Below are 15,234 nucleotides of genomic sequence, written 5' to 3'. Positions count from 1 at the left end.
TTGTGTACAGCACAAGCAACTGCCTGTGCAATGGCTGTAATAAGGGTACGTGAGCAAAGGCCATGTATTCTGTACTCAGTGTGGGGTCTGTACGAAATCAAGTTTTCAGCAAGATTAACAATGGAGACATTCAGCCTCTTGAATGTTCAGTCTTACTGTTTCAGCCCACTGCAGACAAATGTATACTATGTCTTGATGACAAGTAACTCTAATGACAAAGATGCAATCATTTGTGACCTGCCCAGCATGGCCACTCTTAAACATGAGACGGAACAAGAACGCTGCATGGATAGAATAATCATTTATTGGAAACAAATATTTACACAAAGTATAAAGGCAATCACTTCAACAATTTATTTTTTACCAAGACAAAGCTACCCCATTACAAGATTTGTTCAGTAACAGGATTAGCTTTAGTAACGATGCAGAATATTTTAAATCCCTGAGATAGAGGCCCTCTCACCTTTTATGCACTCCATCCTCCACTCCTACCCCCTGCAAAGGTGCTGCAAATTTAATTTCCTGCTCAGTTGTGCTTTTAGTGGGTTACCATCCAAAATTAGTTTCATGATGATTAAGGGAGTGGAACATCTCCCTTATGAGGAGAGGCTGAGGGAGCTGGGTCTCTTTAGCTTGGAGGAGACTGAGGGGTGACCTCATTAATGTTTATAAATATGTAAAGTGCACGTGTCATGAGGATGGAGCCAGGCTCTTGTCAGTGACATCCATTGACAGGACAAGGGGCAATGGGTGCAAGCTGGAACACAGGAGGTTCCACATAAATATGAGGAAAAACTTCTTTACGGTGAGGGTGACCGAACACTGGAACAGGCTGCCCAGAGAGGTTGTGGAGTCTCCTTGTCTGGAGACATTCAAAACCCGCCTGGACGCGTTCCTGTGTGATATGGTCTAGGTAATCCTGCTCCAGCAGGGGGATTGGACTAGATGATCTTTCGAGGTCCCTTCCAATCCCTAACATTCTGTGATTCTGTGATCAGCAAGAAATTTAAAAATGCAGGCGAGCCCAAGTTTCACATCAAGTTCATTCACATTCAGTTGCAGGTATCTCGTTTAAAATTACTTCCAATTTCAAGTTGGTATCCATGCTACTTTATAGATAAGGCTACTGACTCTGAAGATATAACCTGTTCCCCTTAAATCAGACATGGAAGCCAACTCCTCCTTTTTTTCTAGCTCGACACAGCTAATGGATTTTGCTTTTCATACAGGGCTGCCAAGATGTGAATGCAAGGCTTTAGGCACAAGTCCTTTTATATCTGCACTTAAAGCCATCACAAGGAAGCTCAGCAACACAAGAGTTCCAGTTCCTACTGCAGACTTCTAGTAGTTTAGCTATATGCCCTCAGCATTTTTTAGGTTTATAGCAGGCAGACAGTTTAAGAATTACAAGCTTGGGTAGCAAAAGTGTTTCCTCCTAAGCAATGCAAGTTCCGTTATTCAATTTCAGTACGAAGCCACCCTACAAGGCCTCAAAGGCAGATCCAGGCGTAACACACACAGAGAATTTTCAGTCCAAGTTCAGACATTTTTCCTAGCAAGATCGTTGTCTCTTGCCTGAGGATGTAATATTTCAATCAGCAGAACTCCTCTAGCTGACACATGACAATCAGCATAACCTAAGCATGGGGGACAAGGCTAAACTTAAGTACTTTCAAAAGGACGCAGCTGATGTTCGTGTTACCTTGTCAGTAGCTAGCTCAAGGCATAAACCAACTAAAACAAAATTCTTTCCAATGTTAGAGGTAGATTTTATCCAGTGTAATACATAATAGCCACTCCTGTAAGTGCAGAACTCTAGGAATTAAACAATTCAGATGAACTTTGACCTATGTGCTCTTAGAATAATTACGGCAAGCTTTTTGCATATCCTTCAAGAAAGCAGGCACACCACTCTGTAAAGAGAAAAGTGGAAAAGTCAGTCTTGCATAATGTAGTCAAGAAAAACTATACGCAAGATGAGAATTCCCACTACATAGATCAAGGCCTTCAAACAAATACAGGACAATTCTAAGATCTGGTACAAAGCAGCAGACCATTCCTTTAATCCTTCATGAACAGACTGCATTACTGAAGTTTGCTTGTGTAAAAGCTATTCACGTATGCTCTGGAACATGGATTTGTTGTTTTTGTTGCACAAATTTACATTCCTGGTTGACTAACCAAAGGAATTTGATAGGACTTAAAAAAATTTAAGAAAACTGCCATGAGAGCAGACAATAGTGAGACTCTAAAAATGGGACTGCATAAGAGCAAGAAAGGTCAATACATCCATTTCAGAAAAAAATAATTCTACCCAACATGCAGAAAACGGGTATGGATGCAGTGAATACATTCTTTGAAACAGATTAGCCAAAGACATTTGTGCTGTCACTTGTTACTTACCTTGGCAGCCCAATTGACCAGCCGTGACGGAATCTTCCCACCAGGATTATCAAAATAGTACATATAGACTAGAGATGAGAGAGAAGTTACCAGAAAGTTATCCAGCCGTCGTCTGAGTATTAGCTCTAACACCATATGACAGAAGCTGTCAGTGTGCATGACTGAAGTACCAAGTACAACAGTTCTGCTCTGAATTCTTCACAAAAAAATCAACTTGTACTGAAGTGGAATGTGAAGTAAGTATAGCCATTTCCAGTTAACTCCAGGGAAGCCAAGAGCACCATAATATTAATTTAGACTATTGCAAATCATTTTAGGCAGCCTGTCTTATAAAATAAGGTTGTCTTTAAAGGACTAATCTCAGACAGGAGTCACTCTCTAGGCAAACCCTTTAATTTATAAATCTGTCAGACATGATACTTGTATCATTGCCGAGATAAGCAGACTGCAGCTAGCGTCAGACCACCCAACTGAAGTGGCTGGCAGGAAAAGAAGTGTGGGCTGAGGGAATGGGGGTGGGATGGGGAGGCAGAATTAAGTGGTCAGTAATATATTCTTAGTTACCCAGCCCAACTGTTAAATAAAAGATTCTTAACAGTAGGACACTGCACTGGACGTTTCCAAAACTTCCATTCATTTTAAAGTATTCCTAGTGCTCAGTACATCCACTTTGTAGTAACTGTTTTTAGCTTAAAATTTCCAGTCTTCCTCTTTGTGCATTTGGCTAATACATACATTTTTTGGCTACATGGCTTGCGATCACACTTTCTTGACCTCTTACCTTTAGATCCAGTCTTGCCATCACTTTCAATTGCCAGACTTTGTTTATAGGTTTTAACTCTGATCACACCAGGCTTTTCAGGGCACTGAGGAACAGACACACTTTGAGCTAACACAACCCAGATCTTCCGTCCATCAACATCCATCTCTCGACATTCACGAATATAGACATACTGTATTCCAAGTTGAGGAGGCACGTCAAAACAGTGTCAGCTCAACATATGATGAATTGACAAGTGAATTCCATTACAAGTACCAGCCCCTTCAAGTTATTTCTTATGCTTCTACAGGATTCAGTCCTGCAGAGTAATAATTAAGCTACGTGAGCTTTACTTGTGCATAGGAAGAGGCACCCACGCTCTTCTTCATGCTATACATATTCATGTAAGATGAGGACTGCAAGATCTTAGATGAAGTGCAGCAGAACAGTAGAATCAGTACATTGTTGGGATCCCTGGATGACCAGGTGACAAAAACTGCAAGAGGAACAAAAAGCTTGAAAGGATACATCTCTGTTTGTGAGAGGAAAAGGGTACTTCACTTCCCAGTAGATTACTTTTTCACCATCATATGTTTTCTCATATAGTTCTACAGTTGAAAAAGGAAGATTGTCAGGTACTTTTAATTTCTACTGCAACAGAACTATACATGGCATCAAGAACTGCTCAGATTTCTGACATGAACACATTTTACATGCAACCCTTGTGTCAAAATTGATATGTACATGAAATTGTAGCAGCAGAAGACATTAAAAAGAGTTCTGTAGCACGGTTGTTCAGGAACCAAATACACAAAAATAGATGGCCTGTTTTTCTGCTGCTATTGAATTCATTGTTTTAAAATAAAAAAGAAACACAAAAATACCAAAACACAAAACCAGAACAATTCTGGGGGGAGGCAGAGTCAAATTTCAGAGAGTTACCTTTCCATCTCGAAGCTTTTTCCTCGCCTATGCATAATCTGTATAATTCTGAGCCCCACGTACAGTATGCTTCCTCACAAGCATGTCACTATCCTTGCAAATGACTCTGAGTTACCATGGAACTAGGACGAGTACTGCTTTCCATAAGAAGAGGTCTTAGATGAGGGATTAATGAAGTTTGGAAAAGCTATTAGGAATTTCACAGCAGTACATACAGGCAACACTGAAAAAGAAGCTTGAGCAGTTTATAAGCCTTCATTATACCACCTTCAGTCTGCTTGGAAACTCAATCAGAAGGCAGCTGAATAGGAGAAAAATACCTAAGAATAGTCCCTAAAACATGGCAGTGACTCAGTCAGATAGTAGTGTGGCATAAAGGAGAAAAATTAGTTCAAATCTAACTACATAATTGAATTTGAAAAACTGTCTACTGTATGGTTTCTTCCCTTGAGGCAGTAACTGCCATTATGAGGGTAATGGACCTGACAAGCCAGGGGGCTGAGCCAGGGTAAGTTCCTGTCTGCTCAGGGACTGGTCATTACATGGGTGCAGTTAAAAAGGGCGTGATCCAGAAAGGTGGTTCACATTTAACAGTCAGAGTGGCCTTTAGAGCAGAATTCTGCCTAGAGGTGCTATATATCCTTCAGAGCTAATGCATACAGTCTGCCACATCACTTCCAGTGGTTTTGAAAACAAGGCTAGAACAGACTGATCTTCTCCTTGCTAAGGCAGGAAGAGTGCCACAGATGGGAGCATCTTTCCCATTGAAAATGTTGGCTAGCACTATTTCATCATATGTACAGTTCTGAAGAATGGGTGGGCTTGTGTCAATTTTTAACCTAAAAGGGAAGTGTTAACATTACGTTTATGCCCTTCAAGAGTTAACTGCTGTGAAACGCTGGACTTGAAGTACCAGCACAAGTATAAATTCACAGATGAACATATCATGGTCAGCAAGGATATAAACGCCAGCTCTGCAACATTATCTAGTTTTCAGTTTAAGGGTGTAGCTTCCCCCAAGTGCTTCCTTTCTTTTCTCTAAGAAGGCATTAAAAAAAAAAAAAAGTGTTTGTTTAAGAAGGATCCAGTTCTCCTAAATGCACTTAAATCAAAGACTACTGAAGTAACTTAACATAGTATTTTTACATCCAATATGATAACGTTGAGCCAACATTAAGTAAACACAACTAAATTAGTTATTCCTTTCTCTGTAAATCCTGAAGTCACCAACTATTCTCTCGATACACCCATTTCTGATTGTAAAAGGTGCCAAGAACAACCAATGCTTTCAGGAAAAGCCATTCCATCACACGTCAAACTGGTGCAAGCCATTGCACCTCTCTGCTGCAATATGCAAAGATGCACAAAAGGTACCATCTCCACTTCTCCCCAGAACATCTACTAAAATTTAACCTAAGAATTACAACTAGAAGCTGCAAGGTGCTCCAGCATAACAAGTGATGCCAATTAGGTGCTTTAACCAACATGGAACGAATTCATTCCAGAAGGAAGCTATATGGTGATTAGATGTTAGCTGTTCCATGTCAGTGTTTACTTGTATATTTGCAGAGTGCAACCTTATCGCAAAAGATACTTAAATCTGGCTGAACGTCTTTGGATGCAGCAACTTTAACATACCTTTGAAGAAAGTTGTAGTGGGAAGAGTCAAAGTGGACATAAAGCTTGCGTTTAAAGTGCCTAGATGAGCTTACCTTTAACGTACTGATCCCACTTTTTTCTGAAGCCTAAATCCATATAGACATCCACACACTGTTTTGGGGGACAGTCAGCAAGACCACCGAAGAGTTTATACTCATAAAGTTCAGACTGCTGTGGAAACAGAATGGGGAGAGGAAAAGTCACACAGGAAAGGGAAGTACTCTGCAGCAGGGAGAACAGCTGAAGGAAGTTAGGTGGGGCACATACTCAAATTTGCTCAAGAGCTGTGAAAGCAAGTGTTCAAAAAACAATGCAAGATTCAGTCTTCAACCTCTCGACTTTTTGATCTATACATGAAAGTTTAAACCCACACAGGCTGACCTGCCCAGCACAATGGTTGTTCCTTCCCCTACACCCGTACCCTTTTACTTCATAACTAGTTCCAAAGGGAGCATGTTTCTTCAGGCACACACTCCCCTTTTCATCTCCAGTGGTCAGCGTGGACTAAACCCTGCCCAAACTGAAGTTTACCAGAAGCATTAAATTGTTGTGGCAAGGTCTCCAGACCCTATATAATGTGTTTAAGAATCTCAGCCATGTCCAGGAGGTTACCAAGTACTGCACAAGCTGGAATAAGCCTTCCAGCAAGTCAAGTATGCTTATACTTCAGGCTGTGATACAAGAATGCTTTATAATGTTCATGCTTATATACAACACACTATTATATCTGCCTTGAATATTTATCAGCTATTCTCTTTCTGAAAGCTCTTTGCACTGAAGGGGTGGGGTGCAGGATATCTCCTATATTAATGCTTTCAATGTTTTTCTCAACATATGGAAACTCCATCTGTGCCTATAGAGCAATGTTTGTTCTATTGTTAGTACCAGTTCAGGACTAAATTAAAACAATGAGAGTATTTTGAATATACAGTGTAGGAGTCAAATTCAAGCATTCCCAAGGAAAGGGAGGGAAGGATTATACAACATTCTGTTAGTGAATGGTTGATTTTTCTTCTTCCCCTCCCCTTCACAAATCAGCCCTAGAAGATGAAGACTTGATGTACCAGAAGATAATAATGGGACCAAGAAGCTTAAGCTACTCATCTGTACTGTGGCTTCACTGAAACATCAATCCCTATCTTCAAATCTGAAGTGTTCGGCACCTCTGCAGCCCCATGCACTCATGCCATCTTTGTAAAAGGCATCAACATTTTTATTTTTACAAGAAAAATTAGTTTTGAAAATATCACACCTGAAATTGAGCTGAGACCCAACAGCATATGGCAAAGCACTACACTGGTACTTCAACAACAGTTGTTTTAGCTTAAACACTACTTCATTCCAGGCCACTAGGCAGAAATGCTATGTGGATTACCTTGCATCTATGTTTATACATCTTAAGTGTCACGCAAGGCAGGAGAACAGCAAACCACAATTCTCCTCACTTTTCTAGTAATTCAGAAAAAAAGTCTTCTTCACTCACTACATTAATTACTTACAAGTCGGTTCTGGAAGCCTAAACTTTTGAATTTCTTAAAAGAAGTAAGTCTCCCCAAAAAGGGGGGAATTTCATTCCAACCCTTTCTGAACTACCTCCTGATTTTAGAGGGAGAAAGGCGGAAATTCCGTTTGAAGGAAGTTTTGGAGAGAGGGAGAAGGAAGGGAAGCAGGAGTCTGGGGCTCCGGAGGATGCTCTAACTCAGGAGGCGCCCAGGAGCCGGAGTGCAGGGACGGGGCTCTCCTTCACCCCACACACGCCTCCGAGGGGGCTCGGGAGAGACGTGGGACACGCAGAGCAAACACCCCGTCAGACCCACGCCTGCTCCTGTCGCCGAGAGCACCTTCCAGCCGGAATTTCTCCAGCCACCCGCTGTTAACAAGCTGTAAGAGCCTCACAGTTTGCAGGTTCCCCCAGCAAGAGCTGTGTTGGAGCGGTGTTTACTGCAGCAGAGCCGCTTTCTCCATCAGCAGTTAATAGCATTACCCTGAAAGCTGCTTTCTGGGAGCCTGGAGAAACTGAGCCGAGGCCGATAGCGCCTGGACGGACACCGGACCCCAGCGTGGCCTGTGCGGGGAACCGGCGGCTCCGGACGGGGACGTGCCGGCGCTGCCCTGCCCCCGGCGGCCAGACGCCCCCCGCCCGCCCCGGGGCGCTACGGCCGGGTCCCGCCCCGCTCCCCAGCCGCGCTCCGCCGGCTGCCCGCCCCGGGGGCGCTGCCCCGCGCAGGGCTCAGCCCCGGGCGGGGAGGGCCCGAGGCGCGGGGGAGCTCCCCCCGCCCACCTCGGTGTACCGCCGGTAGATCCTCACGCCCATGCTCTCCACCGTGAGCTGCCAGGGCCTCCCCGGAGCCGGCGCTGGCGCCGGCTGGTCCAGCTCCCGGCAGGCAGCCCGAAACTGCTCCTCGGAGAAGACCCGCGGCGCCGCCGCCATTCTCCGCGCCGGCGGGAGGCGGCGGGCGGGCGCGGGGCATTGGCGGCCGCGCGGGCCCAGCCAATGGCCGCCGCCGCCCCTCCCCGCCGGCCGCCCGGCCCCCGCCGCGCCCCGGGGCCGCCGCGCCGCCATGACAGGGCCGCGGGGCCGTCCCGGGCCGTGTGCGCCCGCGGGCCGCTGCCCGCTGCGGTGCAGGGAGTGAAGGACGTGGGGTTACATCGATGTGCACCCGCCGCACAGTTTCCCGGTGGTACGCGGAGGAGGGGCCTTTAAACTGGTGCGTGTCACCTGCCCAGTGCCAGAGCAGGGCCAGGTCCCCTTGGCGTGTTGGTCAGGGCCTTCCTTTTGCGTTGTCCCCAAGAACAGAGATTGAATAGTCTTTATGGGCACATGCTTTTATATATATATATATATATATATATATATTTTCACGTTTTAAAAAGCAGTTTTCCATATGGACTATTCGTATGAGACTATATAAAGAACACACGAACGCTGTACAGCTGGTTGGTAGGTGTGTTTGACACAGGCGCGCACCCACCAAGGCCCCACCAGCCTGGCGGAGCGGGCAGCAAGCAGGAGGCGGCAGCAGGCTCTGGCCCCTGGCAGGCTGGGGTGGACAGGGTGGAAGGGGACAGAGAACTGTCACTGGGCTGAGCTCCTGGGCAGGAGGAATCCACTGACCGGGACACACCTCACACCTTAGGCTCCCGCTGAATGACACCACTTAAAACAACATGCTAATGTGTGAGGCTGGCACAGCCAGCCAGAGCATTCAGGTCATCAAAATGTAAGTGGCTAAGGCAGGTTTTCTCGCTGGCATTGTAAAGCTGTTTTCATTATAGCTTTATTCTCTAATTTCTTGTGAGATTTTCCTGCTGAAGACTATGTCTTCAGAATAAAACGCAAGCAGCTCTGAGATATGGAACATCATCAAACCTACTGACTCACAAAGAGCCTGCCTGACAACACTAGCTCAATGTACTTGGTGGTAACCTCTGTGCAAGGCTGGCAAAGTGCAGCTTTTTCTCACTTCCCTGCCAAGCGGCTGAGTTCTTTGACAAAGAGTTCGCTTATGTCAGCTGTCCCTTCCAGTTCCAGTCAATTGGATTGCAAGCAGAGCATGAGGATTTCTGGCTGACTCTGACTGTGGTTTGGACATACACGCTGTCATCCTTGCAGAGCCCAGAACACTTTTGGAGAGTTTTGGCAGAGGGCAAGATCGTATCTCACGACCCTCCTCCCAGCATGTAAATTTGATGCCAGAATTTGACCTGTAGCATCTTTCTAAAATAATGTCACTAATGGTGATAAGTCTCTGCTCATACATTACCTGCTCTCACCTCCCAGTGAAACTGCTAGGCAAACATTCCAGTTCTTTTGATTTATTTTTGCAGTACGCTTACATGTATTATGACCTTTTATTATTACTATTTATACAATACATATAAAAGATTTTGGTTTATTTCTGTTCTTTGTGAATTACAATGGCGTGCTTTCAGTCAGCCCACCTGGTTCTCCAAAACATCATGACAATACATTTCTTGAGGCTGAACCCTTACGAGTAAATTCTTGTCTGAGCTAAGTTGACTTCAGTGGAGCTATGCTTCTCACTCAGCTGAGGATCTGCGCTTTAAAATGGAATATGAGACAATGGTCTGTAGATGAGACTGATTTAGTTTATCTTGCAGAAATATTTCTTTAAACGGTAGTTTTAATTTTGCAGCGATTATCAGATTTCTAGCTCACTTTTAAATTCCATTCATGCTCTGAAATAGGACTCACGTGAGACTAAAAGAGCTTATGGCTCTTGTTTGTATAGAGATGACTTTCACCCAGTATGAAAAAGGAGGAGTTGTGAGTCGAAAGTTGATTTTTAACATGCAGCAAGGACACAAGCCTGTGAGATTACATGATCTCTTAAGGAGCCTTGTTTGTGCAAAAGGACTAAAGTGATCACAGCTCAACGTCTGCCTATTGTTTTACAGTAAATGTTTTGCATTATATGGTTGTCTACACGGCATCAGAGTTGTAAGTTGGCTACAGCTGCCTGGGCACTCCCTCCTCCCCCCAGCACTCTCATGGAAAAAGAGATTTCTCTCACAAGGCTACTCTAGGGACCAGAGCTTTCAAAAAAGACATTACTATGTGACTTTTTTTCTTGGTAAATAAGGAGTGGTGATGATTACTAAGAAAGCACAAACAGTTCTGAAAGGAGACTTTATTTTCTGTTTTCATTTATGTTTATGTAAGTGTTACTATTTATCACTTGTATGTCCATGTATTGCCCTTTTAGCTTAGGGATAGAAGCTAAACTTTGACCCCAAACCCTTTGATATCTGCACTCCTAGTGTGGCTGTAGCCTGGGGTGAGTTCAGACACAGCAGGGACTAACTTCCTAGAGCTCTGCCCCAACAGCCAGTGGGACAGCAACTGCTTCAGGGCAGCTGGGTCTGGGAACATGAACCCAAGCTTCAGCACAGCTACCAAAGGCAGCCTAGATACAGCACGATCCAGCCCCACGCATGGATCAGGGACCTAAATACTAACTGAATGAAAATAGAGGGTTACTATTCTAGGGCAATGAGGGGGAGTTTCAAAAGTGCCCACAACTTGACCCACATACTTAGTATTTCTTAGGTATTTGGCTGCTGCTGCTTTCAGTGGGAAACGATCTCAAGGAAACTTGCTGAGCTGGACTATCAATGGGATTAATGCACCTAAATTGCCCACCTGTTTTTTAGAATGGAAATAATCTGTATTAATTCCACCCTAGCACCTAACCTTTCTGCTACTGAAATCAAGGGCAAGTAATCCATTGAATTCTATGGTGTGGAATCAAACCAGTAAATTGGAGAACTCCTCCATCAGGAAATAATATGTGGTCAGAAATGAACACAGCAGTGAATACTACATTGGTGTTTTCAGGCCCCAGATGATTTTCAGTGTTTGTTTTGGATATGAGTATCCATATGTGAGAGAGTGCTACCAGCTCTACTGTGTTTTCCTTCATCTGTCTCTGTGTGGCACTGGTGCACTTTGAGAAATTCTTGAAGATGAACTGAAGATGTGGGATTTTGATGGATTCAACTGCTGCGCAGACATTTATATACTGTTGTCATTACGTTTTACTCAGTGCATTCCAAAAACTTTGCAAAAGTGCTGAATAGTCCTGACACAACTATACAGCATGCACATTCATATTTCTATTACACACAGCCAAACCAATTATAATCTTCTGCTACTGTTGTTTTATTGACTGCATTATGTAAAAGCCTTTCTTACAAATTGTTTCATGACTTTTGCAGCTTGCAAGAAGCAAATTCTTCATCCAGAAAGCTGAAAAGTAACAATAGCATCTCCCACTAGAGACATGCATGTGTAAGGCAGTCTATATTGTCCTCTCCTGTGTGAGTCAAAGGGAAATCTTTTTTCAACACTTTTAGAATATGCAGAAAATCCAGCCTGTTTGCCACACTGAGATCTTTATATATTTTATATATTTTATATATTTTTTATTCCTAAGTATATAGGCAGGAAGGGGCATGCAGAGTGACAATCTCTTTTGCAAAGAACTAGCACAAGACATGCACTGTTTGAGCTGTCAGAAGAGGTCTTAAGTGGCCATTAAACACTGACTTGTAACAGACTTCTTCACAGAGTTGAATTTAACCCCAAACTACGACTATATCTGTATCGAGTATCTAGTTTCAACAGAGCCCCACCCAAAATAGAAGCGGATTCAGAGAATAACTGCAGTTCTGCTGATTTCCTGCCTTCTAATGCTAAATATTTTTTATCTTTCATAAAGAGTTTTAATATGCTGGACTCCTGATGTCAGGACCAATCTCTTTGATTTGGCCATGTCTACTTTCAATTTACACCTTTTAACCACAGCTTTTCTGGAAAGTAATGCACTCCCAGTGCAAATAAACTGGAGATTGTGAGGTGCAACCTGTTTACCTGGCCTTGAGGAAAGAGGGGTAATTTTAAAACTTCGCTGTAGGAAAGAAGGGATTGCATTATCATCTGCATAACCTAAAATGACTCATTCAAAAGATAAGCAAGGCGATTTAGAACTTGACTTGATTTGGCAAATGGTTCTCACTACCACACCCTCTACTTTCCTAACCTGTTTACATGGATGTAGAAATATTTCTAAACGTTTCCTTTAGCATGTGATGCTAAAGCAGATGATATATGTGAAAAGCTCTCTTTTGTGGGAATAGTGAGAACTGGTCTTACTGCAATAATTCTTTCATTTCTTTCTTAACTACCCTTTAGGTCAGACACTTGACCTACTGTGAATTTCACAGAAGTCATCCATTATGTAGCAGAAAATCTGGGTTTTTTAGCTATATGCAGCATTTTACATAGATCTTGTGTATAAATTTAGCCCCAAGGATTGTAGTGGAATAGCACAAAGAAGGACTCATCAGACACGGTAAAAGCCAAAAGATCTAAAATTAACATAAAGAAATTAGAGAAATTAGAAATAAACCATAGTTTTTTAACGGTGAGGATAGTAACATTTGAATGAATTGGCAAGACAAATTCTCCATCTCTTCATTGGATGATTTTCTGAAAACCAGACTTCAGATGAGCAGAGAATTTTGGTTTCATAGTACAGATCTTGGACTGAATGTAAAATTGAATGTTTTTTGTTACTCAGGATGTCCGCTAAGATAATCTGAAGGCTTCTTCTGGCCATAAACCTGTATATCTGTGCATCGACAGCTATTGAACGCCACTGGCAAGTGGCGATTTCTCCATAACACTTTTTTTCCCTTCTCACCAATTTTCCCAAGCTATCTAGAGCCTACAGAGAAGCTTGTTTTAAAGGAAGTAATGCAACTGATGGCTTGTGTAGGTTAGCTGAAAGCTCATAATTTTCTTTCTACTGCTGGAGAGTCAATTACAGCTGGCTGAAATGCTCCATATTCATTAGACTGACCATCTGAAGAGGGAACAGTGTGTGCTCTTTATGCCATATCTACTGGCAGAGCAGAGAAGCAAGATACAAAATGTCTCTTGATATCATCCACGGGGTAAGCTTGGACAAGTCCCTTTTTCAGCTCTTTGTCTGCATTTCCCTTCATGTCTTTGTGCCCTGTAAATTCGTTGGGGTACTCAGTGCAGGCGGAAAACCAAGAAAAGCCCTCTGCAGAGCCATGGGAAGCGATCATTCTGACCCTGACTTAAATCTCAGCTGAATCTGCTGGATCCTACTGCAATAATCTCGAATAAAAAGCACTGTTACTACATTGTCTTGTCTTTGTTACCAGGCTTCCTCCTAGCTCAGCCAGAAAGCTGCCATGTTGGCTACAGATTCAGAGGTTCTGTAACTGACTTGTGCAAGATTCAGGATTTGGCTTCTGGTGGTGTGGCACATCCCTCTGTTAATTAAAAGCACATGTCCACATAAGGAGAGCAGCTCTTCAAATGTGAACTTCGTGTAATTATGAAAGCAGTAGGAGATAAGAATAATTGTTTTCAGTTCCAGATGTCCTGTTTTCTTCAGCACTGCAGGAAGATTAAGTGAAAGCTGAGTAGGGCAATAACAAAGTTAAAATGCAGAGCAGGATAACTGATGTTGACCAACATACTGGTAGGAGCTAATGGAGTTCAAAGAAAATTCCTTTCCATATTCCTGGTCACCAAAGAGGTTTCTCACTATCGTTATAAGCACATCCATTTCATGAGCCTGATTACACACAGAGGGTGGTTTGCATGGCTATCACCCAACAGGGCTGAACTCCCTTGTGCTGTAAACAGTTTTGTGAGAGGGGAGCTACAGAGTTTTATGTGGAATGATTTGGTTCTCTGGTTTAACTGGCTTTGTTGAGGACTCCATTCTCCATCACAAAACACATACACTGCATGACATGATAAGGACAATTTACAATATATTAAACATGTTGAAAGAGTGCTTTCTAAAAGTTCCAGTAAATGCAATCAACTGTCGTGTTGTGTCCCTGTGTGGGCTTAGGGATGAAATAAAGGAAAATTCAGTGGAAGGTTAGGGAAAAGGCAAGAAAAACTAATTGAATAGGGAGCCCACAATGGTTGTACTTTGCCAGATTAATGAGTCACTGTTTGCTGTGCTGTTAAGGCCCAGGAGACTGTTAGAAACTCAAAGGAAGCCATGAAGTATTGCAAGTGTGTGTAAGGAGTCAGAGCAACAGCATTGCTCAATTTAGGAGTAAAACTCTGCTCTCTCAATAGGCTGCATGAGTTCCAGAATCACACAAGCTTCTTGCTTATTGTCCCAGCTGCTGGGACACCTCCTCTGAAGCAGCTGTGTTAAGGCCACAGGCAGGAGATTTTGTCACAGGTCCTAAAGGGGAACTGTGTAGCATTTAAGCATGGCAGTCCAAAATTGTGAACCTGTAACCCCTCACAGCAGCTGTTGCTCAGTCTTGAAGTTTCCTCAGCTGTTTGCACTGAATTTCTACAGGTGCCAAACGTGCTGCTTCGGGTTATGTTTGGTACTTCTTTCCTTATATCCTTGGAGAGTCATGCTCAGAACACAGCAGGACCTTAAAAGGCAGAGGTAGTCAGTCATCCTTTTTAAAAAGGCGAGAGGGGTGGTGCCCAAGTTGTATTCCACCCTTATGTGCCTGAGAGCTACAAACCCACCCTTCTACGGGAGAGCCCACTCATCTCTCAGCACTAGAGGGAGATGTCATTCCCATCACTTTCCATCACAGCTTTTCTTCTTCACAAAAAGGAGTTACAATTGCACGGGGTCTAGAAGACAGCGTGACTTTCTAGCCCTTTGTTAGGGCATTTATTTGTACAGAAACACGTGAATTCTAAGCCCAGCTTCGATGCTTGTTTATGTGTACTTGAGATTAGTTCCTCAAAAATCAGTATTGGGAGTTATTTTATGTAATACTTTCAGTAATAAACTTGGCAAGGAAAAGAAAGAATGTACTAGCGAAACTGTTGATGGTGTAAGCATGGGAGGGAGGTCCTCTATCAACACAGGAGGACCAAGTACTACCCTGGAAGGACTAGAAAGGAATTGATGTAATAG

At 43.3% G+C, this 15,234-nt stretch overlaps 1 protein-coding gene across 1 annotated transcript; it reads right to left on the bottom strand.

Annotated features, from left to right (window-relative positions):
• Nucleotides 1-290: 290 nt before the first annotated feature.
• Nucleotides 291-8,216, bottom strand: PCTP (phosphatidylcholine transfer protein). The gene is made up of 6 exons (XM_068413383.1): nucleotides 8,046-8,216; nucleotides 5,818-5,935; nucleotides 3,692-3,771; nucleotides 3,185-3,356; nucleotides 2,404-2,471; nucleotides 291-1,913 (listed from the first exon to the last, which is right to left on the bottom strand). The coding sequence occupies exons 1-6, from the start codon at nucleotides 8,193-8,195 to the stop codon at nucleotides 1,848-1,850; spliced, it is 654 nt and encodes a 217-aa protein (XP_068269484.1). The 5' UTR covers nucleotides 8,196-8,216; the 3' UTR covers nucleotides 291-1,847.
• Between the last annotated feature and the right edge of the window lie 7,018 nt (nucleotides 8,217-15,234).

Source organism: Nyctibius grandis, chromosome 15, assembly GCF_013368605.1.
Source record: "Nyctibius grandis isolate bNycGra1 chromosome 15, bNycGra1.pri, whole genome shotgun sequence".
Lineage (NCBI taxonomy): Eukaryota > Metazoa > Chordata > Aves > Nyctibiiformes > Nyctibiidae > Nyctibius > Nyctibius grandis.
The sequence above is the reverse complement of the archived record's forward strand: the minus strand, read 5'-3'. Positions and strand labels throughout refer to the sequence as shown.